Here is a 27500-nt window from a genome sequence, read left to right on the forward strand (position 1 = left end):
AGGCTACAGGAGACAGACAGACAGACAGGGGGACAATGTGAGACAGGCTACAGGAGACAGACAGACAGACAGGGGGACAATGTGAGACAGGCTACAGGAGACAGACAGACAGGGGGACAATGTGAGACAGGCTACAGGAGACAGACAGACAGACAGACAGACAGGTACCTGGGTGGTTGGACACCGGCTGTGGATAGGGGGCGGTGCTGTGATGCTGTGACCCTGCAGGGACAAACACTGTGACTCAGTATGATGTGATACTGCAGGACTTTAGTTTGACATTGAAGGTCACATGATGTCATACAGAAGTGAGTGTTGGGGGCGTGGGGATGCTGATGGTGATGTAATGGCTGGTGCTGTTGGCTCCGCCCACTCTGATGAGGTCCTGCAGGGCTGTAGGGGGCGTGGCTGTTACTTGGCCAGTTGGCTGCAGAGACACAGGATTGTTACTGTTACTGCGAGTACAGGACAACAGCACAGTTTATCTCAGGTGTACTTCAGTGCAGCACAGGTGCAGTACCAGTTCTGGGGGGGCTGCTGTACTCCAAGTTTTGTGGGTGAGGAGAGGTGGGGGTGGGAGGGTGAGGAGGCTGGGGGGTGTGAGGGGGGTTCGGGTGAGGCGGGGAGGCGTGGCCCCCATGGTTCTGAGGTGGGGCGATCTGGAGGAGGCCGGGGCCCTCGCTGCTGACACCCCTGACTCCTCCCCCGGCCCCTCCCCCGGCTCTGCTGCAGCCTCCGGTGCCCCCTGCTGACAGAGCTGCAGCCGGCATGGAGCTGCTGCCTGCAGGAGAGACGGCAGCAGGTCAGGACACGACGCCTCATCTGACTGTGAAATGAAACCAGTGTGAAGGACAAACTCACCTGGGGGAGACAGGGGCATGCTGGGATACATGCTGACAGGACGGGGCTGGTGGTAGGGGTCAGTGTGGGGGGGTAAGTCGATCTGCAGACAGTCCTGCATGAACTCTTCCTTTATCAGAGACTGAGGACCTGAAGGAAGACAGGAGGAGAGGAGAGGGAGCCTGTAATACTGTTCTATGTTGCACCCCTCCTTATAGATGCTGATTGTCTCTTTTCCCATTGCCAGTGAAGTATCCTCCTGTTGGTCTCTTTCCTGCTGCGTCACCATCTGACGCCACAAACGTGCCGGAGATAGGGTTAGTAACCAGTGAAGATGTTACGGTGGTTAGGTCTTTATTGTCTCTGTTACTCATTCAGTCTGTTTAGCAAACTCAGCGCCGACAAATCTGGAGCGATGTTCGAGCGCTGCTCAGACGGAGACGGGCGGAATTTGTAGCCGAGATTACGAGGAGTCGCAGAAGTTACCGACGGAGCATAGCATCGCGCCGGAGAGGGGCAGAACAGCTTCTTGTGTCGGTCTGAGGTTAACGTTCACAGGTATGTAAACTTCAATGACTGTAGTGATTGTTTTAGTTATGTCTCCTCTCGCCGTTCGTCCTCTACTCTGCTAATCCGGAACTGATCAGCTGCAGGAGCTGTATTTGTCAACAGTCAATCATGAGGCCACGCCCCCTTTCTACAGCATCAAATAACTAATTAAAAGTGTCAGAAAAATGAACACTTGGACATAAATCAGCATGATAAGAACTAACTATAATGACAGAAACCATGATTGAGAAAAACTCATGTCCCATCTGTTAACATGGAGGAGGCAGGCTTTATGAGCTATACTGCAGCCAGTCAGCAGGGGGCGACAGAGAGGGTTGGCTTCACTGTTAGGGAGCTGTCATGTCGGCCATCTTTTTATACAGTCTGAGGTCTGCATGAGTCCAAACACACGCCATGAATAACATACGTGTGTGTGTGTGTGTGTGTGTGTCACCTGTTGGGGGAGACGCCACCCTCTCGTAGTGGTACGGGTTCACACACACGCTGTCATACTTCAGGTCGAAGGCGAACTGACAGAACTTCACGTGTTTGAGCTCGTTCTTATGGAGGTCGGGCCAACGCCACAGACGGGCGTAGATCACATGAGGGAAACCTTTCCTACCTGCCACCTGCACACAGACAGGTGAGAGACAGACAGGTCAGAGACAGGCAGAGACAGACTTACAGGTGAGAGACAGACGGGTGAGGAACAAACAGGTCAGAGGCAGACAGACCGGTCAGAGAGGTGACAGACAAGTGAGAGACAGACAGTTTGACAGACAGACAGATGAGGCACAGAGAGACAGACAGACAGACAGACAGACAGACAGGTGAGAACCTCCGTGCAGTTTTAAATAAACTTTGAGAACAAACTGAGTCATGCTGAGCAGGAGGTTACCACGGAAACAGTCTGTGTGTGTCTGTGCGTGTCTGTGCTTGTGTACCAGGTGATGCAGGGTTTACTCGCCAAACCACGACCATGACATCATGTCTGACCTCACGTGTGTGTGTGTGTGTGTGTGTGTGTGTGTGTGAGACACTCCTACACACTGTAAAAACCTCCTGCTCCATCATTATAACGTTTTCTTATTGATCATAGATCAAAGCAGCTCAGCGTGTTCCACAGAATCAACACTTTGTGATGATCTGTGTGAAACACACGGAGCAGCAGAGTGTTCTGAGAGCACAGGTGAAGGGCAGGGAGAACACTGTGCAGACTAAACACACACACACACACACACACACACACACACACACACTCACAGTCACACACACACACACACACACACACACACACACACACACACACACACAGTCACAGTCACACACACTCACACACACACACACACACACACAGTCACAGTCACACACACTCACACGCACACACTCACAGTCACACACACACACACACACACACACAGTCACAGTCACACACACTCACACACACACACACTCACACACACACACAGTCACAGTCACACACACTCACACGCACACACTCACAGTCACACACACACACACACACACACACAGTCACACACACACACACTCACAGTCACACACACACACACACACACACTCACACACACACACTCACAGTCACACACACACACACACACTCTCACACACACACACACTCACACACACACACACACACTCACACACACACACACACACAGTCACACACACACACACACACACACACTTGTTCATAAAATGAATCACCCTGCTGGTCACTCCGGGTCACAGACTCGTGTGGCTGACGATCACAGATCAATAACCTGATCAATCACAGACTTGCTGCTGGCTGACCGTGGCCGTCTGCTCACACTGACACTGTTTCTTATCATTACATCTATCATGAGTGAAACCTCGGAGCAGCTCGTCGTCACACACCAACATGTTGTTTCAATTAAATCAGATTTCAGTTGTGATCGTTTTTTTTACAGTGTACAAACTCTGTGGTATGAGACCCACAAACTCTAGACGTGTACACATTCCCGTCTGTCTGCACACACGCACACACACACACACACACACACACACACACTGTCTGGCTTAACTTAACCCGGCCCCTTTCCTGTGTTCCAGACAAAACAACCAGCCTGCCTTCTTCCTCCTCCTCCTCCTGCTGCTCCTCCTCCTCCTCCTCCTCCTCCTCCTCCTCCTCCTCGGTCTTCAGTCTGGTCTGTGTCTGACTGATATAATCAGGTTCTCTGTGTAACTGCTGAGACGTTTAAAGCTTCTTCAGAAGGTTCTGGAAGTTATCGGAATCATTAAAAGACTTTACGGGGTCTTGATGAGCTTTCAGGAGCTCCTCTGGAGGACGGTTCAGGGACAGAGAAGAAGAACACGAAGTTGTTCACAGGATTCTTATCAAACTACAAACCTTATGAAAAGACTTTCTCAGGTCCTGGAGAAGGCTCTGGGATTTGGGACAGGGTCACATGCTTGCTACTGAACTTCCAGGTGTACTTCAGGAAGTTCTTGGGGTGGGTTACAGGAGATCCTGTATCTGAATTATTAAAGAGTAAATGGTTCTGCTGCAGAGGAACCTGAAATGTTTAGAATGTTGCAGGATTTTGAGGAAGGTTTGGGTTTTTGGGTTGGGCTCTAATCGCTCTGAAAGAACTCCAATAACACTTGAAAAAGTACCTTAGGTACCTGGGGGTCGTGAACTTTGAGATAAAAGACAATCCAGTGGATTATTGACGGTTCTCAAGGGTTCTTTAGAAAGCTGCACGAGCATGAAAAAGTTGTAGATGTACTTGAGGTTTAGGATATGTCAGAGGTTTCAGGGTTCCAGAGAACGGTTCCTAAGCAGCTCCACAAGATACAGCGAAGGGCCGGACGGTTATTGAGACGGGTTCAGGGCTCTGATCGAGGTGCTCAGAGTTTACAGATTTGAAGAGGTGGTTAAGGTCCTTGAGATGGTTCCAGTAGTCCTTGAAATTGCTCTGGATTTTTGTGGCAGTGTCATTTTTCTTCTTCCAGAGATACTTAAGGGGGTTCCTGGGCTATCCAGGGGTTCTTGAAAAGGTTTCTGGTAGTTTTTAAGACGCTTCAGGACCTCAGGATTGTAAAAGATCCAGTAGTTATTAAAAGGTTTAAGAGCTTTAACAGGTTCTTGGTGTGCTGGAGGAGTTCTGGGGGTTCCTGAGGCCATCTCAGGGGTTTTGGGTTCCACAGAAAGGAAGCAGGTCCATATAATGCTGAGAGGGTCCAGAGGGTTTCAGGCAGTCCTTAAGGTCCTTGAAAAGGTTCCAGGTACTTCTGAGGAGACTGTAGGTGCTGTTGAACAGGTGTGCTGTCGTTCAGTCCAGGAAAAAGTTCTGCAGGTTCTTAAATGTAGCCCGAGTCTGCAGCTGAACGTGGCTCCTGTCAGCCTGCAGACGGATCCATGTTTACATCCTCTGGTCTGATAATTACTGTGTAACAGTCTGACACACCCAGTCTGCTCTCACACACACACACACACACACACACACACACACACACACACACACACACACACAGACACACACACGCACACACACTCTCACACACTCTCACACACACACACACACACACACACACACACACACACACACACACACACACACACACACACAGACACACACACGCACACACACTCTCACACACTCTCACACACACACACACACACACACACACACACACACACTCTCACACACACACACACACACACACACTCTCACACACACACACACACACACACACACACACACACACACACACACACACACACACACACACACACACACTCTCACACACACACACACACACACACACTCTCACACACACACACACACACACACACACACACACACACACACACACACACTCTCACACACACACACACACACACACACACACACACACAGTCCACACACACAGTCCACACACACAGAGATCAGACCTGAAACACACGATGAACACATCATGTGACTGACGGACAGGTGTGAAGGTGTTTACGTCCCTCCTGCTGTGTGAACCTGAGCTCAGGCTGACTGATGGAGAGAAACTGGTCGGTGTCATAAAACAACCACAGAAGAAGAAGGTAACTAAAGAGAGGTCGTACCTGCAGGCGCCCGTCCAGCGTCCTCTGGATGGTCACACACTTGCTGGGATGGACGCCGTTGGTGGTGACAGCAGTGATGAGCGAGTCCAGCTCGTCCTTCTTCTCCTTCAGCTTCTTCACCAGGCTCTCGATCGCCCGCTTGGCGAAGCCCTCGTTCTCCGCTCCCTGCCGGTGGCACATGAGACTGTGGACGATGCTGAGGCAGGCGTCAGAGCTGCTGCTAGGGGGCGGAGCCAGCACCGACATGCTCACCTGAGGGGGGTGTAGAGATCATTGGTTTATGTATTTGTTTAGACATCAACAGATGGGAAAAAATCCTTTTTATAACTTCTCTGAATGAGCTGTTGCTCTGATGAAACAAGACGTGCGAAGATCTCACCTGACGTGTATCCTTTAATATGTTCTGCCCTCTAATAGACGGAATGATTCACCTGTTCATCAACTTTATTTGCAGCTCTAAATATTAAACCATGGCTGCTGTAGGCTGCTTTATCACACAGAGAGTTTACAGCACGATCAACACTGGTGCCAATACAACAGCCCTCCTGACTATTCAGTGTTTCTAAAGGAACTGTTCTTACCATAGACTATAAGAAGTGGTCACAGCCTCTGGGTCTGAAGAGCAAAGCTAATGTCCAAGTGCCTTCAAGCTGCATTGTCTCTAATGTCCAGCAGGGGGCGACTCCACTGGTTGAAGAAGAAGTCTGATCTTATAGAAGTCTATGAGAACATGCTCCTCCTCCTCTCCTGATTTGTTCCCTCAGTAAACATGTTCCTAATGAGTTTATGGTCTCCGTCTCTAGTTTCTTCTTCAACACAGCATGATGTTCGTTTAGTCACTGATGCTCCCATTGAGAGTCACACAGACCAGGAAGAGGGGAGGGGTTAGGGCGGGGCTACCTGTGATTGACAGGTCACTACCATGGCGACCTGAAAATGTCTTGTTTAGTGTTGAGTTGAATAAGACACTCTGAGGAGTTCATTTTTTCAGATAGTACGTGCTGTTCAAAGCCTGTTTTAAGCTAGTTAAAATAAGCATCCCAATTAATATCACAGCTTCAGCTACAGATGCTCCTTGTTAACCAAGCTAGCACTAGCATGTCCTGATTACCAAACAGCAGTCCACAAACCAGTGTGTGACATCATGGCGGCTACGTCCACTTCTCATATACAGTCTTTGGTATAAATACTAGACGAGACTGTTTCAGAGGAGCAGCTGGGTTTGCAGTGATTCTTACATAGTTACTTAGTTAGATCATTAACCTGTGTTTAATCAGGATATCTTATTGAGATCAATATAAAAGCACATTATTACATGACAGACATGAGTACACATATATCACGTGTTGAGCAGTGTCAGAGATCTCTGGTGGTTTCCTGTACAGTTGTCCTGATGTAGCTGCTACCTCAGGGGTGACAGCATGTTATAAAGATCAGACACTCAGCCTGTCAGAGTGTCCACATCACCTGTACCAGGTCACCTGCTGGGAATCAGCTTCACTTACTTTATTGATCTATAAAAACATATAGATAAAATGTAGTAGTTCTGAACAGCTGGGTAAAATGACTGCTGGAACATACAGTAACAATTCAGTCATACATGATAAAGACTGTTACTGATGTCTGCAGAGTATATTGATCAGTGAACAGTTTGACTGTGTGACATCATGTCTCTCATTATTGATCTGATCTCTTCAGCTACTCTGACTCCACAAACACACATCATGTTGAACATTATCTCTTTATGTTTTGATCACAATTATTACATTGTCAATATTATGACGTCAGATGTCCACATATAGTTGTCTGTGATGTCACCAAACTGCTAATTTAGTCTGACCCTCAGAATTCAATAAACAATCATTGATCATTTTCTGTTGATTTAGTGACTGACTAATATAACGATCGGATACTGAGACATGCAGACAGACAGAGAGAGAGGCAGGCAGACAGACAGACAGACAGAGAGAGAGGCAGACAGACAGACAGACAGAGAGAGAGACAGTCGCTGTAGCATCAACAGTTGTCAGGTATAAAACGCTCCGGACACGGTGAACACTCAGCGGGCTGTGTCAGCTGCACTCACCGGGTCTCGGCTCTCTCCGCTCGGCTGTGATCCGATCCGCTGCCTGTGACGGTGAGACCGGCTGCCCGCCTGCTTGTCTGTGTCCACCGTCTGATCGAAACTGAGACTGTCTGCACACTCACCGAGAGCCGGGGGGGGGGGGGGCTGTGTCATGCTCACCAGACAGCCAGACATAACAGGAAGTCAGGCCACTTCTGGACTCTATAAAAATAAGAGCAGGAGGACATGAAACACCAGTAAAAAAAAAACAACAACAACGTTTTAGCCGCGTAAACTTACCAGCAGTTTGACACCTTGAAAACAATCCGAATGGTAGAAAGTTCGGAAATAAATAAGACTTGTCAGACCCCGGGTAACGTTTTTTGTTGTTCAGCTACTGTTTAAAAAGTCAAACTCAACTTACACACTCAATAAATAAATTAACGTCCAATCAAACAACTCAGAATCATCCAACACGAAGCTTTGGCAACTCTTTGTACTAGTTTCAAATTAAGCTGTTATTTTGAAGGTTATGACCGGAAACGCTTTTCCCGCTCCTTTCTTGACTTCTGTCACATACTTTGTGCGCGTGACTTCTGTTGAGTGCGTGTGTCTGACAGTTCTTGCTCCTAGTTACTTGATGACTGGCAGGTTGTCATAAGGAGAGACTTTGGCGCCATCTTGTGCTGAACAGAGCTTCCCGCTGCACAATAATGACATCATCAAATATAATGACGTCACGGGTTTAGACCAGTCATTGGTTTAAACATCTCATCACGGTCTGTTTGTGTCTTTTAAATGGTTTTCTTTGCCTTTGATTGTTAATCAGGGAGAAGAAAATGAATCAGTTTGTCCAGATACAAAAAAAGTATAATAATTGGACAAATACTGAAGTGCAGTAGACCTACATGGTGTAGGCCTACATGACACTTTCTGCCCCTTCAATCCATTTGATTTACTGTAACTTAAGTACAATAAGCTAAAAGTTAGTACAGCTGTTATCTGCTTTGAGCCAGTACTTTCTTTATTGTGAACGTTTTTATGTGTGGGATTAATTTGATTTCAATTGGTCATGTGTTCAAGAGTTTACAGCTCTTTTTTGAGATATTTAACAGTTCCCTATTGCTTTGTTACTGTCTTTGGATTTATGTGGAAGAGTTTGGGCTGTTGATACATTTAAAACTGTAATTTGATAAAACATAAATGAGTTAAACTCTTGTTAGTATGTGGTAGTGATGTCAGGACAGGCTCTTTGTCTCTTGTACAAAGATGACAGGTTTCTGCTTTAAGGGTGAAACTTGAGCCCAAACATCAAACAAATGACAGCTGCTGAAAAGCTGTAAGGTACGTTTAATTTATCATATCTGTACTTTCATAAGTTATAGATTACTGGCACATGGTGGTGATGACGACACTTTAACTTGTTCTCGAATGTCTCGGGAGCTACAGGCTGCATGATGATGATCCTGGAAGTAGCTCCAACTAATATTCATTTAAACTTGACCGTTAGCTTGCCCGTTGTGCATCTATGGGACAAAAAACTCCCGTTCATTAAGTCTCAACCGTGTTAAAGAGGGAGCCACGCAAACAGCAACAGGTGAGCTACCGACGATGCTAACACACGTTATGTGTTGTTTCATGACCAGAACTGTTGCTTAGCTAGGTGACTAGCTAGTTACCGGAATGAAGGTGTTTAAACGTCGACTTAGTGACGGCTAACTAAATTATATTAGTTAAAGTCAGTCTGGGAACCTGAGGGGGCCTGATACAACACACGGGGCTGCTATCAGGTGTCTCGCTGAGAAGTGAAGGTAAACTCTGTCCCTCAAAGTTTTATTTTTGGCTTATCTTCACAAACATAAACGTTGCTACTCTGAGCTAACTCTAGTCACAGAAACAGAACATTTAAGCTAATTCTGGCTGGACTACAGGACGTGCCGCTTTTGTATGTAGCCAAAATGGCGACGATTCCCCTCAAACGATATGCTAAACAATATATTTAATTTCTGCGCAGTCAAAAAGCCTTGTCGAGCATTATTTAAAAATCCCAAAATTGTCGCGGTCTTGTATGAGACTCTGCTTTTATAAAACCACAAAGCAGCGCTTAAATTTTGACTAAAAGTTTGACGTTGATGCTGCATCAACACAAGGCGCGAGGGGAAAGGTAACACTGGCTGCTTCATTCTATAACTGGAGGTTTTTCATACCGAATTTTTATGATATGAATGAAATGAAAGGAAGCGTCACATTACAGAGTTTCCGTGCTGTTCATCGTGAGTTTGCCTTGATCAATCAAAGAGGTGTTTTTTTTGTGTCAAATTGGTGTCAAATTAGCCTGCAGGTGAACGGGATTCGGTTCAGCTGCGTTTTTCTAATCTCACATTTTCTTGTTTTCCAGGAGAATGAATCGGACGATGGAGTCAGCCAAACCACAGTCGTTTTTCCTCAGAAGCACCACAGCAGTTTCTCTCAATGAGCGGTGAGACCAGGGGCGAAAATCTGATATCAAGTTTGGGGGGACATTTACATGACATTTTCTCTAGAGCAGTTTCTGAACTGCGGTCAAGCCAGCCATGGTTTGCGTTTCCTTGGTCAAATCAACCGCACCTTTTTTTTCTCCAGTGCGCAAATGATCTAACGGTTACGGTAATCGTAATGAAACCGCTCTGAAGAGCTGCTGGTAGTGAATTTGGGGCAGACTGCGGTCTCATGATCAGACCCATGAAACATACGATACTTTTACAGTAATTATTCCCGGTAATAAACTGAAGGTATCACGAAGGTATCCTTCCGGATTTCAAAGTAAAGGACGACGTGAGAAAATAACAAAAAAACAATGGGCCTCATTCACTAATATCTGCGCAGAAATGTTCTTACTCTCCCCAAAAAATAAGTACTTGCGCAAAATCACCGTCGGATTTATGACACGTGCGTACCGGCCAATTTTGTTCTCACCACCGTGCGTATGTTAGTAAATCAGAACCATTCTAAATTGTGTCCGTGATCTGCAATCAGCATACTGCCACGCCTCTATTTCTCCATATAAGGACATCTGTTTGGTGCCACATGAAGAGAGCGGTGTTACGGAGAAGCTGACAGAACGTGGAAGATGGCCTCAGAAGGAAAAAAGAAAAATTTCACATCAGCAGAAATAGAAATTTTTTTAACAAAAGTGTTACACTTCAATATGAACATTTTCATATGGTCTACTCTGTAAACTTAATAAACTAACTCAACTGCTATAATTGGAGATTTTAATTATATGACAATAAATTATTAGGATGACACGGCATTTACGTTTGGTCCATACATTAGTAAATTCAATTATTTTTTTCAGTAAATGAAGTTTTAATATAGTATGAATTTAGTTAAAGGGTGTGTGTTAACATTTCCGAGGACATTTCTTTCATCATTTGTGCGTCCGCATGGTCTGAGGGAGTTCTAAATGTGTTCGCAGAGTACGAAGAAATTTAGGTAAGAACAAATTGATGAATCCAAGATTTGTGCGTCAAACGTGCGTACGCACAATTCAAGCACAGATTTGTGCGTACGCACTGTTCGTAAATGAGGCCCATTGTTTCCATAAGTAGCATATACTGCTGAACTAAGTACTTCCTAGACTACTTGTATAACTACTATGAAGTACTTTTACTGAGTACTTCTGAGTAATACTTTGTCAAAATCCTTAACAGAGAACAAGAGTACATATATTTCACCCAACTTTGATGTGGAATAAAAAAAATATTTTCCATAAGTAGTCCAAGATTCATACACTTCTGAAGTCGTAGTTTATCACCTTCATATTGGGCTGGATTAGTGGGAAGAAAGCGATAGGCTGGTGTAGCTGGCAGAGCAGGACGAGGGCAAGACGGTGTGGCTAGCAAGACTAGTTGAGAGCAAGCTGGTGGCTGGAGAGTACCAAAGAATTCAAACATGTAGTTGCGGGATGACTGCTGTGTTGTTTCTGGCTTTTGGTGTTCAACTTACCTAAGGTTGCTTTGATGTTACAATAAACACACACATACAAGCATCTCTTAAATTAGAATGATTTATTTCAAATACTAAATACTATTTACATTTGTTCACAGTTTTAAAACAAATAAAGAAAAAAATATACTTAAAGTGTGTCTTTTAAAATAAAACAATATGAATACCTTTAATTATATACATCTGTCTATTTATTTAAATTTAAAATCACACAATTTATTCAAACATTAAACACACTGTCATTCAAAGACTGTCTGACTAAAATTGGTCTCATAACATACCAGACAAAAATAAAGTCAAATCTGCTTAATTTCTAAAGTCCTATGTGCAGACAAAGCAATTCCAGTTGCTTGCCCTGGCGTCTCTGAGTTGGTCCTTACTTGCCCATGGTGCCAACCAGGCTGGTCTTCTTTGCCTGTAAGGCGGTGGCCAGTTTTAGGGACGTGAAGAAATGGTCTGTGGTGATGTTTCTTCCCTTCCCCAGGAATGGCTCAGCCAGTCTCAGCACCACACTCTCTCCCATGAGCTCCCAAACACTTTTAGGAAAAGTCAGGTAACAGCAGTATTCCATTTTGTCATTCAACAAAGTTATTGCACATATAAATTTGAAAACTCTTGGCCGTTCTAGTGGTAAGGATTTTGACACAGGATCACTCGAAAAGTACTCGGTAAAAGTACTTCATATTATGCATGCAAGTAGTCTAGGAAGTAATACGTTCAGAAGTGTATGAATCTTGGACTACTTATGGAAAATAAGGTTTTTATTCCACATCAAAGTTGGATGAAGCATCCTTATTCTTGTTCTCTGTTAAGGATTTTGACACAGGATTACTCAAAAAGTACTCAGTAAAAGTACTTCATAGTTGTTATGCAAGTAGTCTATGAAGTACTAAGTTCAGCAGTATACGTATCTTGAGCTACTCATGGAAACATGTTTTTGGCCGGTACGCACGTGTCATAAATCCGACGGTGATTTTGCGCAAGTACTTATTTTTTGGGGCGAGTAAGAACATTTCTGCGCAGATATTGGTGAATGAGGCCCATTGTTTTTTTGTTTTTTTCTCACGTCGTCCTTTACTTTGAAATCCGGAAGGATACCTCCATGATACCTTCAGTTTATTACCGGGAATACTTACTGTAAAAGTATCGTATGTTTCATGGGTCTGATCATGAGACCGCAGTCTGCCCCAAATTCACTACCAGCAGCTCTTCAGAGCGGTGTCATTACGATTACCGTAAATGTTAGTGTATGTTTCACAGGGGGACATCACAACTAGTGCTGTAACACAGAGGGGCCGAGTCTATACATTGTAATACGTTAAATGTAGCTAATTTCCATTTTAGTCTTTCTAAACACGCGTGCGTGTGCGTGTGCGTGTGCGCGTGCGGCAACCCTAACAGCCAAACCTCAAAGACTAGTTGACAATATTAAATGAAGTTCATGGTCAAACTAAGTTTTATATCACGTCACTTCAGTCCGTGATCACTCTCTCCCTCCCTCTCTCCCTCCCTCTGTGCTCGTACTCTCCCCCTCTCACCGTAAAGCAAATATTTCGATCGACAGCATGTCCCCCCTGTCCCCCCCCGGGATTTCCGCCTATAGGTGAGACACATCATCCCCATCAGGGAAATCTGTGTTCGTTTAGAGAAACCCATCAGTGAAGCTTTGATCATTCCAGTTTTCTTCCTGTAGCTTGTGATGTATTTGTGAGAAATACTGAATGTTCTTATTATCCATAGACATACAAACAAATTATTATTAAAAATATAAAGTGACATAACTCCTCTGCAGCTTCTCTCAGGTGCTGATGGCACAGCTGACCCAGTCCAGGACTGTGACCTTTGACCCCATCCTGCTGCAGCAGAGAGGGGGTGGTGACAACTCGCAGGTGGTCCTACTGAAGAGAGAGCTGCCATCATCTGTCCACCTGCAGGTGAGTCACAGAGCTGTGGACCAATAAGAAAGACAGGTAACCTTAGCTCACTGTATGATGATAAATGAAGCCCTGACTCACCTGCCCCCCCCCATGATGCAGAAGCATGCCTCGTCAGTAAGGGTGAGGCCGCGTGTGAGAAGGAGGAGGAGCATCTGGTCTCGACTGGGCTGGCGGCAGGTGACTCGCCGTCTCTCCACCACGCCGCGAGGCTTCTGGAGCTTCAGGAACAAATACAGACAGAGAGGCGGGTTCACCTCCACCTGCAGGGGTGAGATTATAATCTGATGGTGAACACAGGGAGACAGTGCCTTAACAAGAATAACTCAGAAAATGAAGCCTAACAGATAATTAAAAACAGATTAGAAATAAAGTTGGTAAGAGAAAATATAATAAACAAAGTGGAAAAATAAAAGCCATGAATCTAATTAAACCTGTTTGTGTGTTACCTGTACAGGTGGAGGTAACTTGTGCGGTCGACTCGGGCAGTGTCGCTTCCTGATGAAGAGAAACGTCCAGAAACTGACAGCAGGTCAGTTAATCAAGACAGAGAGCAGTGAAGTACACACATGATATGAGCCCTGTCTAGATACAACTGTACCTGTAGTTACACCTATACCTGTAGTTAAACCTGTTCCTGGAGTTACACCTGTTCCTGGAGTTACACCTGCACCTGTAGTTACACCTATACCTGTAGTTAAACCTGTTCCTGGAGTTACACCTGCACCTGTAGTTACACCTGTTCCTGTAGTTACACCTGCACCTGTAGTTACACCTGTTCCTGGAGTTACACCTGCACCTGTAGTTACACCTATACCTGTAGTTACACCTGTTCTTGGAGTTACACCTGCATCTGTTGTTACACCTATACCTGTAGTTACACCTGTTCCTGGAGTTACACCTGCACCTGTAGTTACACCTATACCTGTAGTTACACCTGTTCCTGGAGTTACACCTGTACCTGTAGTTACACCTATACCTGTAGTTACACCTATACCTGTAGTTACACCTGTTCCTGGAGTTACACCTGCACCTGTAGTTACACCTATACCTGTAGTTACACCTGTTCCTGGAGTTACACCTGTACCTGTAGTTACACCTATACCTGTAGTTACACCTGCACCTGTAGCTACACCTGCACCTGTAGTTAAACCTGTACCTGTAGTTACACCTGTACCTGTAGTTACACCTGTTCCTGTAGTTACACCTGTTCCTGGAGTTACACCTGTACCTGTAGTTAAACCTGTACCTGTAGTTACACCTATACCTGTAGTTACACCTGTTCCTGGAGTTACACCTGCACCTATAGTTAAACCTGTACCTGTAGTTAAACCTGTACCTGTAGTTACACCTGCACCTGTAACTACACCTGCGCCTGTAGTTAAACCTGTTCCTGTTGTTACACCTGCACCTGTAGTTACACCTGCACCTGTAGCTACACCTGCACCTGTAGTTAAACCTGTACCTGTAGTTACACCTATACCTGTAGTTACACCTGTTCCTGGAGTTACACCTGCACCTGTAGTTAAACCTGTACCTGTAGTTAAACCTGCGCCTGTAGTTAAACCTGTTCCTGGAGTTACACCTGCACCTGTAGTTAAACCTGTACCTGTAGTTAAACCTGCGCCTGTAGTTAAACCTGTTCCTGTTGTTACACCTGCACCTGTAGTTAAACCTGTACCTGTAGTTAAACCTGTACCTGTAGTTACACCTGCACCTGTAGCTACACCTGCACCTGTAGTTAAACCCGTTCCTGTTGTTACACCTGCACCTGTAGTTACACCTATACCTGTAGTTACACCTGCACCTGTAGCTACACCTGCACCTGTAGTTAAACCTGTACCTGTAGTTACACCTATACCTGTAGTTACACCTGTTCCTGGAGTTACACCTGCACCTGTAGTTAAACCTGTACCTGTAGTTAAACCTGTACCTGTAGTTACACCTGCACCTGTAGTTACACCTGTTCCTGTAGTTAAACCTGTTCCTGTAGTTACACCTGTTCCTGGAGTTACACCTGTTCCTGGAGTTACACCTGCACCTGTAGTTACACCTATACCTGTAGTTACACCTGTTCCTGGAGTTACACCTGCACCTGTAGTTACACCTATACCTGTAGTTACACCTGTTCCTGGAGTTACACCTGCACCTGTAGTTACACCTGTTCCTGGAGTTACACCTGCACCTGTAGTTACACCTGTTCCTGGAGTTACACCTGCACCTGTTCTACCATTATAATCAGACTGCACTCAGGCTGAAGAACATCATGATAAGCAGGTGAACAGTTATCACCTTCAGACAGTAAGTGTCCCGAGAGGTCAAATGTCTCTTGGATGGAGCGTGGTGTCTTTGAAGAGAGCGATGTAACAGCTGTTCTCTCTGTAACAAAGACTTAAATGTCATGCTGTGGCTGCAGGCTGGTTTCTGGAATAACTGAGAATCAGTGATCACCTGCTCCTCCGTTTCTCTTGCAGAACAAACACAGCTCAGTATGGACCTGAGGAGGGGCAGGGCCACCACCTTCAGGGGGCGGGGCTGGAACAGAAAAGGTGCCATGCCAACCAGGAAGCAGCTGGATGATCAGCTGGACGAGTACATGTCTCTGTCCAAGAGACGATTGGATGCACAGCTGGACGAGTACATGGCAATGGCCGGACAGACGGTCCTCACCTGGGACTGAGGGGGCGGGGACATGAAGCCCTCACCTGGGACTAAGGGGGCGGGGAAAGCTCATTAATCTCTTGTTCTTTAATTTAATTAATTTTAAGATGTCAGTGCAGAGTTAAACTGACAGGTCAGTGATGTCATCATTTAGCACAGGTTTGTGATTGGCCTGTGCAGGTAAACTTTAGAAGTTTTTTTGCTCTCACGTGGCTTCAGGTGTGTTGAAAGGGAAGTTGTTGTGTTTACCTGTTTTGGTTTTTCGTTGTCGTCATTTGAACTGCTCCGATCAGCCGTGTGTACTTCCCTGACCTCTCTGTGTGTTGGAGTTCTGTAAATGAGTCTGATTGTGTTTTTGTAATCTTAGTTCAAACAGATGTTTTAATAAAATCTGTTCCTGATTTAAAGACAAAGACGGACTGTAGTCTGTTCTCTGGACTGACGGGGACGCGTGGATCTCTGTCGTCTGTAAAGAAACATTTCACTTCCTGTGAAACTCAGAACTAAACATGAATTTATTACAAAAACACAACATGAGCCTGCAGACAACACTCAGGGATTATACTGCCACAGTATGATGTCATCAGGCAGGAAGACCAAAACATACAGGAGATACGTCTTCACAGGAGAGACACAGGCTGCTTCCCAAGTCTCTTATTTGATAGCTCCTCGCTCCTCGCTCCTTGCCCGAACCGGAAGTAGTTCCGGAGCCGCCATATTGAGGACCGTCTCAAAGCTCTTATCGCCGCTCGGAGGAGCGAGGAGAGAGGAGAGAGGAGGGAGGAGAGAGGAGGGAGGAGGGAGTTCCGAGGAGCGATAAGCGAGGATACACGAGAGCAGCCTCCACGGAAGTCTTTTACTGGCCGACACGCCCCCTTATTACAGATCAGTCAGTGATTGGACGCTGCAGCAGATCGGACTGATGTGAAACTTCACAACATCACCGGAGTTTCATACCGCAGAGAGGAAGAAGCGGACCTTAAAACAGACTTTACAGGGCGCCTTGAAACCGACTATAAACAACGTTTATATCAACAAATATTGATCATAACTTGTCGTAAAATATATAAAATGCAGTGAATAACTGAAGATTTGATTTGTTTTCTGGGTCAACATCTGAGTAAAAATCAAAAGCAGCAAAAACAGATTAATTTCTATTAAATGTAATCTAAAGAAATACCTCTGGTCATGATCAGTTATTCCCCTACTAACTTTTATTACAGATGAATGAATGAATTCAGAGGGAGCAGGAGAGTCTCTCTGTCAGCAGGTAACACTACGTGTGAGCGTGATCATCAGTGAGGTCGGGTTTGATCAGCGTGACGTGATTTCTATTTATCCTGAAACTTTGAGCCTGATCAATAATGTTCATAGTTCATGAACAGACAGTATTTGGGCTGATTAAATAATTAATTCAGATCAGATGATCTGTGATCAAACATGTAAATAATGAACAAATAATATAAAGACACAGTGCTGTAGGAAATGTCCGTCTGGCTCTGCAGCAGGAACACAGACTGCAGCCTGTTATTCATGTGCAGGTGTTTGTTACACAGGTAACAGGTTACAGAGAGGAAACACTGTTACTGTGTGTTTCATTAGAATGAATACAGAGCACATGTGTGCAGACACAAACAGCTTAGGAGGAGGCAGAGCTGTAGTCCTACACACTCCTCTGAGCTTCCCTGTGAGCAGTTTCCCAGCCACAATGTTCATGTTATAGAGACTGTGTCTGCCCCCCAACCCAGGCCTTTTATTACAGTTAATTCAAACTCAAATAAAAAAGGAGTAAATCAAAAAAATTTAATAAAAATTAAAACAACAACCGAAGTTATGCCAAAAAATATGAGAATTAAATGTGGTGTGTTAAATATCAGATCCCTGTCATCTAAAGCTCTATTAGTGAACGACCTGATATCAGATGATCATATTGATTTACTCTCTTTAACTGAGACTTGGCTGTGTCAGGAAGAATATGTCAGCTTCAATGAATCCACTCCTCCCAGTCATCTTAATACTCATACTCCTCGAGACACTGGTCGAGGTGGTGGAGTGGCAGCTATCTTCAGTTCTAGTCTTCTAATCAACCCTCGACCCAAACTTAGTTTCAGCTCTTTTGAAAGCCTTGTTCTGAGTTTTTCACACCCAGCCTGGAAAACTTTACAGCCTGTTTTATTTGTGATAGTATACCGCCCTCCTGGCGCATACTCTGATTTTCTAACTGAATTCTCAGAGTTTTTATCAGATTTAGTCCTGAGTTCAGATCAAATAATTATTGTAGGGGACTTCAATATTCATGTAGATGTTGATAATGATGGTCTTAGCATGGCATTTATGTCCCTTTTGGACTCTATTGGTTTCACTCAAAGTGTAAACCAGCCTACTCACTGCTTTAACCACACCCTCCACCTTGTTCTAGCTTATGGCCTTGAAACCGAAAACTTAATTGTCTTCCCACAAAATCCTCTTTTATCAGATCACTATTTAGTAACATTCGATGTCCTGTTAACCGACTACTCTCCAGTTAACAAACATGTACTCACAAGATGTTTGTCTGATAGGACTGTAGCTAAATTTAAGGAAACAATTCTTTACCACATCTGTTTCCTACAGAAAGCTCTGATGCTAATGTTAGTCCCTCTCAGCTTGATCAGTTTGTTGATAGTACTGCAGGTTTGCTGAGAAGTACTCTAGACTCGATTGCCCCCTTAAAAAAGAAGATTATTAAACGACAGAGGCTAGCTCCATGGTATGACTCAGAAACTCGTAACTTGAAGCAAATGTCGCATAAATTTGAAAGAATGTAGCGATCCACCAAAACAGAAGAGTCTCGTTTACTCTGGCAAAACAGTCTTAATAAATACAGGAAGGCCCTACGGCATGCTTGAGGTGTCTACTACTCCTCCCTCATAGAAGAACATAAAAACAATCCCAGGTACCTTTTCAGCACTGTAGCCAGGCTGACAGAGAGTCACAGCTCCACTGAGCCAAGTATTCCTATAGGCCTCAGCAGTGATGATTTCATGAGCTTCTTTAATGACAAAATCCTAAAGATTAGAGACTCTGTAACCTCCTGCCGTTAACTGGTGCAGATGTATCTTTGGAAACTGCTCACACACCTGATGTTTACACTGTTTTTCTCCAGTTGACCTTCCTGAGCTAAATCCTCTGATCTCTTCGTCTAAACCATCAACCTGTCTTTTAGACCCGATTCCAACCAAGCTGCTTCAGGAAGTCTTTCCCTCAATCAGCACTTCTTTACTAGATATGATCAATATGTCTTTATCGACGGGCTATGTACCCCAGTCTTTTAAACTAGCTGTAATTAAGCCACTTCTTAAAAAGCCTACCCTAGATTCAGGCACCTTAGCTAACTATAGACCTATATCTAACCTTCCTTTTATCTCAAAGATCCTTGAGAAAGCAGTCGCTAATCAATTATGTGACTTTCTTCATAACAACAGTTTATTTGAGGACTTTCAGTCAGGATTTAGAGTCCACCACAGCACTGAGACAGCACTGAGAGTTTCAAATGATCTACTTCCTGCTTCAGACAGAGGACTTCTCTCTGTACTCGTCCTGTTAGATCTTAGTGCCGCTTTCGACACGATAGACCATCACATCCTGTTACAGAGACTAGAACAGTTAATGTTCATTACAGGATCTGCACTAAGTTGGTTTAAATCTTATCTATCAGATCGATCTCAGTTTGTTAATGTTCATGATGTGTCCTCTATGCACACCAAAGTTAGTCATGGAGTTCCACAAGGTTCTGTGCTCGGACCGATTCTTTTTACCTTATATATGCTTCCTCTGGGTAATATCATGAGGAAACACTCCATTAATGTTCATTGATATGCAGATGATACTCAATTATACTTATCTATGAAGCCAGACGAAACCAATCAGCTATCTAAACTAGAAGCATGCCTTAAGGACATAAAGATCTGGATGACTAGAAACTTTCTGCTACTTAATTCAGACAAACTGAAGTTATTGTGCTCGGCCCAAAACACCTCAGAGACTCTTTCTCTTATGATATAGCTGCCCTAGATGGCATCAGCCTGGCATCCAGCACTACTGTTAGGAATCTGGGAGTTCTATTTGATCAGGATATGTCCTTCATCTCCCACATAAAACAAATATCAAGGACAGCCTTCTTTCACCTTCACAACAAACATCAGACACATCCTGTCTCAACACGATGCAGAAAAACTCGTCCATGCATTCGTTACTTCCAGGTTGGATTATTGTAACTCGTTACTATCAGGCTGCCCTAATAAGTCACTAAAAACTCTGCAGCTGGTACAAAATGCTGCAGCACGTGTGCTGACAAGAACTAGGAAGAGAGATCACATCTCTCCTGTATTAGCCTCTCTGCACTGGCTTCCTGTAAAATCTAGAATAGAATTTAAAATCCTTCTTCTTACTTACAAAGCTCTTAATGGTCAGGCACCATCATATCTTAAAGAGCTCATAGTGCCATATTACCCCTCTAGAACATTGCGCTCCCAGGATGCAGGCCTGCTTGTGGTACCTAAAGTCTCTAAGAGTAGTGTTGGAGGTAGAGCCTTCAATTACCAGGCCCCCCTCCTCTGGAACAATCTACCAGTCAAGGTCCGGGAGGCAGACACCCTCTCTTCTTTTAAGAGTTCAAACTTTCCTCTGTGATAAAGCTTATAGTTAGGCCTGGCTCAGGCTGGGACCAGCCCAGAGTTATGCTGCTATAGGTTTAGACTGCCGGGGGGATCTGACACACCAAGCTCCTCTCTCTCTCTCTCTCTCTGACTCTCTCTCTCTCTCTCTCTCTCTCTCTCTCTCTCTCTGACTCTCTCTCTCTCTGACTCTCTCTCTCTCTCTCTCTCTTTCTCTCTCTCTCTCTCTCTCTCTCTCTCTCTCTCTCTCTCTCTCTCTCTCTCTCTCTCCCTCTCTCTGTCATATTAATGCAGCTCATTAACTCTGTATCTTCTGGTCCCATTAACATTACTAACCACATATCTTCCCGGGAGTTCTTGTGCTCCCTTGTCTTGAAGGTTCCTGAGGATCGTTGCTGCAGACCACCTGCTGCTGTGGACCTGCTCGACTGCAACAACTACTAACATCAGCCTTCTCCATAGTATCATTGTTGTTGCTGCTAATGCTAATAGTAGACCTGTTGACTTCAACTGTTACAATTACGATTACCTCAGCCTTTATCATTACTCTGCTTCTCTCGCTAATTTATTTATTTATTTATTTATTTATTTAGCCAATCTTCACCCTAGTCTACCACTATTATTGACATTGTAACCATCAGTATGTGTCTGTTGTTGTTCATGTAACAAGGACATATGTTGTTGTTGCTCTCTTTGCCTGTCTCTATCCTGCTTCTCCTTCTATCCCATGTTCGGCCCATCCAGTCTCTTCAGATGTTCAACATGAGTCTGGTTCTGCTCGAGGTTTCTGCCTGTTAAAAGGAAGTTTTTCTGCCAATGTGCCAAATTGCTAAGTGCTACTCATGGTGGATTGATGTTGGGCCTCTCTTTGAATAACTTAACAAAGAGTCGGTCTAGACCTGCTCTTTCTGTAAAGTGTCTCGAGATAACCCTGGTTATGATTTGGCGCTATACAAATAAAATTTGATTGATTGATTGATTGAGCTGTTAAAGCAGACTGACAGCTGATCCAGCGGTGATCAGCTGACGCGATCATCACAAACGGACGTCGCAGCACGTGACGCTTCATCGGAAAGGACGTCTCATGTCTCATAAAAAACATTGCCTCGTTTCCTCTCTCCTCTCTTGGTTTCCTCGCGTCTCTTCATGCATCTCTGGTGGGAGGGACTAAGACGCAAGTGACCGACGCAAGTGAAGGGAACATGGATGCAATTTAAGAGACTTGGGAAGCAGCCACTGTCCTGGGGTCCGTTTCAGAAAGGAGGTTCAACAAACCGTCAGTCTAACCCCGGACGGAGGTTTGACTTACTCTGAGCTGAACGTCGCTTTTCGGTTCCAGAACAGCTGATCAGAGTTAGTTCAATCAACTCTGAGTAGGTTCAGCCGGAGTTAAGTGCGTGCACGCTGACTGTAAAAAGCCAGCATTAATGGAGCCCCGACACCACGAGTCACCATGGCAACGGTACACAAAAAGAGGTCCTCCTACGTCACACCAGCGGAGCTCGAAATCCTCGCGCGGACGTTCAGCGAATACGAGCATGTTTTTAGAAACATAAAGTAACACGGCTGCAGCTGCAAAAGAGAGAGAAGCGGCTCGAGTGAACGCGTCAGTTTGAACTGGTCTGTTTTTTTAATACTTCATCACGACCGGAAGCTAAAATGTATATTAATTTAGGAGCAATGCAGCGGGAGGAAAAAACATACATGGAAGCAGTTAAACATAAAACAGCAGAACATCATTGAAAGGTGCGGCTCAGGCAGAACAGGCTCATGGCTGAACCTCACTTCATCATATTTTAAATATGAAACAGATTAAATATCATTCAGTGGCTGTTTTAATGAGCATCAGCTTTATCCCTAACATCGTGCTGATAGTCGTGCATGCTGTCCTGTGATGTTCGGGGTGGCAGGCTAAGATGCTGTATGATGTTCTGCTGCGTTCCAGGTTTGAACATAGACTGTATATAGGAAGTGAGCGGATAATCTAAGTCTAATGTTATTCTTCCTGACGATGTCACATACTTGTACTTGTTACAGAGTACTTGTACACGCTGCTATGAGTACTTGTACTACATAATGACGAGAGCTCTTCCTCCCTGGCTGAATTTAAAGGAGTCGCCTGGTTCAAGAGATTATTTGAGATTGACCAGCTGTCTGTCCTCCGTCTGTCCGTCTGTCTGACTTCCTGTGTGCGCTGCAGCCTGACAGGAGACGAGGAGGAGGAGGACGAAGAGGGAGGTTGGTAGGTTCATGCTGCAGAGAGAATAAAGGAGGAGAGGAAGAAGAAGGAGGTGTGTGTGTGTGTAACAGAGACGGTGTGTGTGAGACGCCCAGATTAACCTGCTGCTTCTTATGCAACATGAGTGAAAACACGTCTTAATGGGATTGAACTCACACACAGACTGAGGTCACTCTAACATGTTTACATGTTTTTATTTAGGCGTTATATTTTGTATATGTTTGTTTATTTGTTCACTTTATGACGCTGCTGTGAGCTTTCTGTTCAGACTGTAACTAGTGAGCCGTGGAGTCGCCCCCTGCTGTGTGTGTGTGTGTGTGTGTGTGTGTGTGTGTGTGTGCGTGTGTGTGTGTGTGTGTGTGTGTGTGTGTGTGTGCGTGTGTGTGTGTCAGCGGGTTACATAAACAGTTAATCTCCCGCTGACTCTTGGATCTTGTTTTTATTTAGGAGGAAGTGAACATCGTCACAGTCCTGAGACATTAACCAGCTGCTGTTGAATCGTTTATTTCGGTGCCTTTTTGAACGTATATTGTGACTTTGAAAATAATTTCTCTGGGTTAATTTTTTATTAATGAAAGAAAATCTGGTTTTAACAACAAACTTTACAAATTTCAATAAACTTTAAGTTTATAAAACGTGTAAAACAGGAAGTGACATCACCATGTTACAGTAAATAACAGTGTTGCATTCATTCATTAATGAAATCAACAGACACATTCACATGGACTTTATTTAAAGTTAGATGGTTCCTGCTGTCACTGTGTTTAAATTCAATAAACTTATTTAACTTTGAAACTGTGGTGTTGCTGCAGACCGTGAGGCGTTCACCTGCACAGGTGAGGCTGAACAAGGTGAAGCTGAAAACTGAAACAACAGGAAACACGTGGTCACATAATACTGAATACATCAGAAACAGCTGATGGCAGAAAACCCTCCATCAGAGGAACCTGATCACCACGCACGTTACAGCTCTGTGATCGACCAGTGATGTCTGATCAGACCTGACAGCATCCTGTCTGTGACATCATTTAATACTGAATGATCAGGTGATGATGTCGGCAGGTTATTGATGATCATGTGATGATGTCGGCAGGTTATTGATGATCATGTGATGATGTCGGCAGGTTATTGATGATCAGGTGATGATGTTGGCAGGTTATTGATGATCAGGTGATGATGTCGGCAGGTTATTGATGATCTCTTTCTGATCAGCAGCTGATGTTTGATCTTAGGCCCCGGCGGCTGGTCAGAGGTCAGAGGTCAGAGCCTGCAGCTGGAGGAGACAGTAAGTGACCCTGGATCAGAGACGGCTCTTTTTTTCTTTCATCACATGAGTTTAAATGTTTGTTGAATGAACTGAAGGTGATTTCTGATCGTCTGTGACGGGGTGTACATCGGGCCCTGAGTTTGGACTTCAGGAAAAGAACGTTTTCTTTTTTCTCTTCAATGTTAAATATAATTAATTGAGTTGAAAACGATCCGATTTAGTTCTTTGTTGTTGTCTGGTGTCGTCTGTGACGGAGTTACTGTACAAACTACAGACGCACAAACCTGATGAAGGTGTCGTTAGCCGCTGAGCTAACTGTCACACTGTTCTAAAGCACACAGTAAACACAGCGCTGACCATGCTTCAGACACAAACATATTTAAACAGGATCTTTATATTTTCAGACTCGACTGCTCGTCTCCTCACACCTGGACAGGTGTCGCTACGTCCCGTCTGATGAGAATGATTGACAGCTCAGTGTCAGCTCTCACTGACATGATTGTGTTTATAAATGCAGACCTGCAGCACAGATCTCAGATCACTTCTAAAGTATTTAAGTGTTTAAAGAACAAAGCGAAGAATCGGACTCGAGTCTAAACATGAGGAAACAAAGTGAAACGCAGACGCTGATCTGATTCTGTTTCTGTGAGGAAGTAGACAGGAAGTAGACCCAGCCGTGTGTGAGCTCATAAAGAAGAGAGCAGTCACAGACAGGAAGCAGAGCTGCTGACAGCAGGCAACCTTTAACCTCAGGGTCAAAGGTCAAACCACTTTTCACACTTTTACTGCTGCAGTGAGTCTCTCTGTGATCGTTGACCTCTGACTGACCGCTCACATCAGTTAAACGAGCTGCAGGGTTTTTAACGACCTCAGTTTAACCTCACAGGCGACAGGCTGCTAAAGCTCACTGGTCCCAGTGTCCGTCTGAAGCCTCGTGAGAAGCTGCAGGAAACACACGTCACCTGTCATCTTATTTCACATTTAAAACATCGTCAGGTTCAGGAGGCGTGAGGAGCATCACTGATTTACTCGTTTATAGAAAATAAGGAATACTGAATGTCCAAGTTAAAATATTACAGAAGCGTGTGTTTCCCTGGTTTCATGTGCTTTAAGGTTCTGGTTGTGATGTAAATGTTTTAATCCCAGCTTACTGAACACACAGCACTCAGTCCTCTGTGTCACATTTATGTTGACTGTTTAACGCCTCCAGTCTTCCCCTGGTAACCCCGAGTTTAATTTCACAACAGCCTGACCTTCAGGTTACTCCCTCAGGATAACTCTGCAGGAATGCACACTGTAAAAAGTGAAGATTAAGACCTGAAAAAGTGTGTGAGAGTTCAGTGGACCTGAAGTCTGAGTGTGTGAGAGGACTCCTGTGGCCGTGTGATCAGACTGAGAGAGACCTGCAGACCGTCCTCAGGGCTGAAAATAACCTTCAGCTCTCCTTCAGGTCAGGTAAAGTCAGAAGGACGATCAGATTCTTTGTGACTTGATTTAATAAAAACATATTTACAGAAACGTCATATTTGATATTTGTAAAGAAAACAGATTAAACTGAAACAAATATATTTGTTTAACTTTATTGGATTATAAAAATTAAATGGATTTGCTCTCACCTGTCTGCAGGTGGTCCTTGGCTCCGCCCACTTCAGTTCCAGATCTGATGAGCAGCCAATCCCAGCAGGAGCACGGGGCTGATCCGACCAATCCCTGCAGCCTGTGGGGGTCACACAGAGGTAAAATGATGACATCACTGTTAAACATTGGGCTTGTTCAAGATGACTGCCGGCTCGCCTCGACAACAGGCCAGAGTAGCCGATTGCAGTCGGGGGAGGAGTCATGAAGTCTGCTGCTCGCCTCGTCAAGCATCTATAACACCAACACCTCACTGTAAACTGAAGTGAGTAGAGTCTTTGTTTGTTGTTGTTGTTGTTATTATTATTATTACTATAATTTTTATTTTAATTGGATTTAATATTAAGTTCTCATTATACTTTCTTCAGGGCTTTTGATAGTTATTGTATTTATGTTTATTAAGACAGCGTTCATGAGGAATGAGTAAAGCATCACATTGTGAATGATAGTACTTTGACAAACCCGTTTGGTGTCTGATTGACACTTCATTCAGTTTAATGAATAATGATGAATCAGACAGAAGTCTCATCACTTCCTTGTGGGGGGTGTCAAGGCTTTTTTCAGCCAATAGGTGCTTCGCTCAAGCCAGAGCGAGTCATTTCCCATCATGCACGGCGTTGTGCAGACGCTGGAGAGCAACTGCAGCCGCTTCGCTCCCGCGGGACTTCAAAGCCACGCGCAGTCGGGTTTTCAGAGCATGCTGGACAACAATCTAACCGTCATGTGATGGTCTGGGTCTCGCTCTTTTCAAACGAGCCTAAAGACTCACATGTCAAACTGTCTGTAGACTTTTGACCCAAATGTGACCCCGTACAGAAACAACGCTGCATTCAAGTTCACAGAGAATTGTCAGTGTCATCTGAACGTCCCTCGGGCGTCTCCTCACACAGCGATCAGACATACTGCCCTCTGATTCATGTCAGGGTCAAAGGTCGTTTTACATCACTGCTGTTTCTTTGTGTAAAGTTTCCAGAGATTAACAGAAACTTTATTCTTTATGAGGATCTTCAGAGCGCTCATTATTCCTACTCACACAAAAACATCGGCTGTTTAGAACACTTTTATACAAAAACAGGAAGAAGACGCGTTTGTGACAATTTACTGAGGAACATGTCGAAAACATCGACACAGACAGAAAGAAGCCAAGAACACGTTAGGTACACATACACCTGAGTGCTGAGAGCAGACTGTTAGCGTCCTGTTAATCTTATGTGTGTGTGAAGCTGCTAACATGTGGACGTGTGAATTTCAGCCTCAGGTGAAAACATGAATCTGTCCTTGAATGACACAAGAAGAAAAGAAGGAAGCAGGATCTCACCTTTCCAGGGACGTCAGAGGAAGAAGGCCCCGTCACTGCAGACACAAATACTGCTGTTAGTACCACAAGTACTGCTAACACCGCTAACTGTGCTAACACTGCTCAGGCTACTGCTAACTGTGCTAACACCGCTCAGGTTAGTGCTAGCTGTGCTAACACGGATCAGGCTACTGCTAGTTGTGCTAACACCGCTCAGGCTACTGCCAACTGTGCTAACACCGCTCAGGCTACTGCTAGTTGTGCTAACACCG

At 44.6% G+C, this 27500-nt stretch overlaps 2 protein-coding genes across 2 annotated transcripts in view; one reads left to right on the top strand and one right to left on the bottom strand.

The window, feature by feature from the left end:
- Positions 1-7620, bottom strand: part of LOC138606735 (mothers against decapentaplegic homolog 4-like) — a 10050-nt gene extending 2430 nt beyond the window's left edge. The window contains exons 1-7 of the mRNA XM_069679163.1: positions 7575-7620; positions 5489-5740; positions 1844-2018; positions 862-990; positions 521-781; positions 305-427; positions 169-222 (exon numbers count right to left, since the gene is read on the bottom strand). Of these exons, the coding sequence (XP_069535264.1) occupies positions 169-222; positions 305-427; positions 521-781; positions 862-990; positions 1844-2018; positions 5489-5734 (988 nt within the window). The 5' untranslated portion in view covers positions 5735-5740; positions 7575-7620. The remainder of the gene's footprint in view (positions 1-168; positions 223-304; positions 428-520; positions 782-861; positions 991-1843; positions 2019-5488; positions 5741-7574) is intronic.
- A 2065-nt stretch (positions 7621-9685) lies between these two features.
- LOC138606693 (chromatin target of PRMT1 protein-like) lies at positions 9686-16154 on the top strand. The gene is made up of 6 exons (XM_069679116.1): positions 9686-9717; positions 9952-10032; positions 13333-13474; positions 13577-13745; positions 13932-14006; positions 15949-16154. Exons 1-6 carry the CDS (start codon positions 9686-9688, stop codon positions 16152-16154), a joined length of 705 nt encoding a protein of 234 aa, XP_069535217.1.
- The last annotated feature ends 11346 nt before the right edge of the window (positions 16155-27500 follow it).

The sequence above is a fragment of the Semicossyphus pulcher genome, unplaced genomic scaffold (genome assembly GCF_022749685.1).
Source record: "Semicossyphus pulcher isolate SPU_LCO1_2020_fin unplaced genomic scaffold, fSemPul1.0.p SCAF_30, whole genome shotgun sequence".
Classification (NCBI taxonomy): domain Eukaryota; kingdom Metazoa; phylum Chordata; class Actinopteri; order Labriformes; family Labridae; genus Semicossyphus; species Semicossyphus pulcher.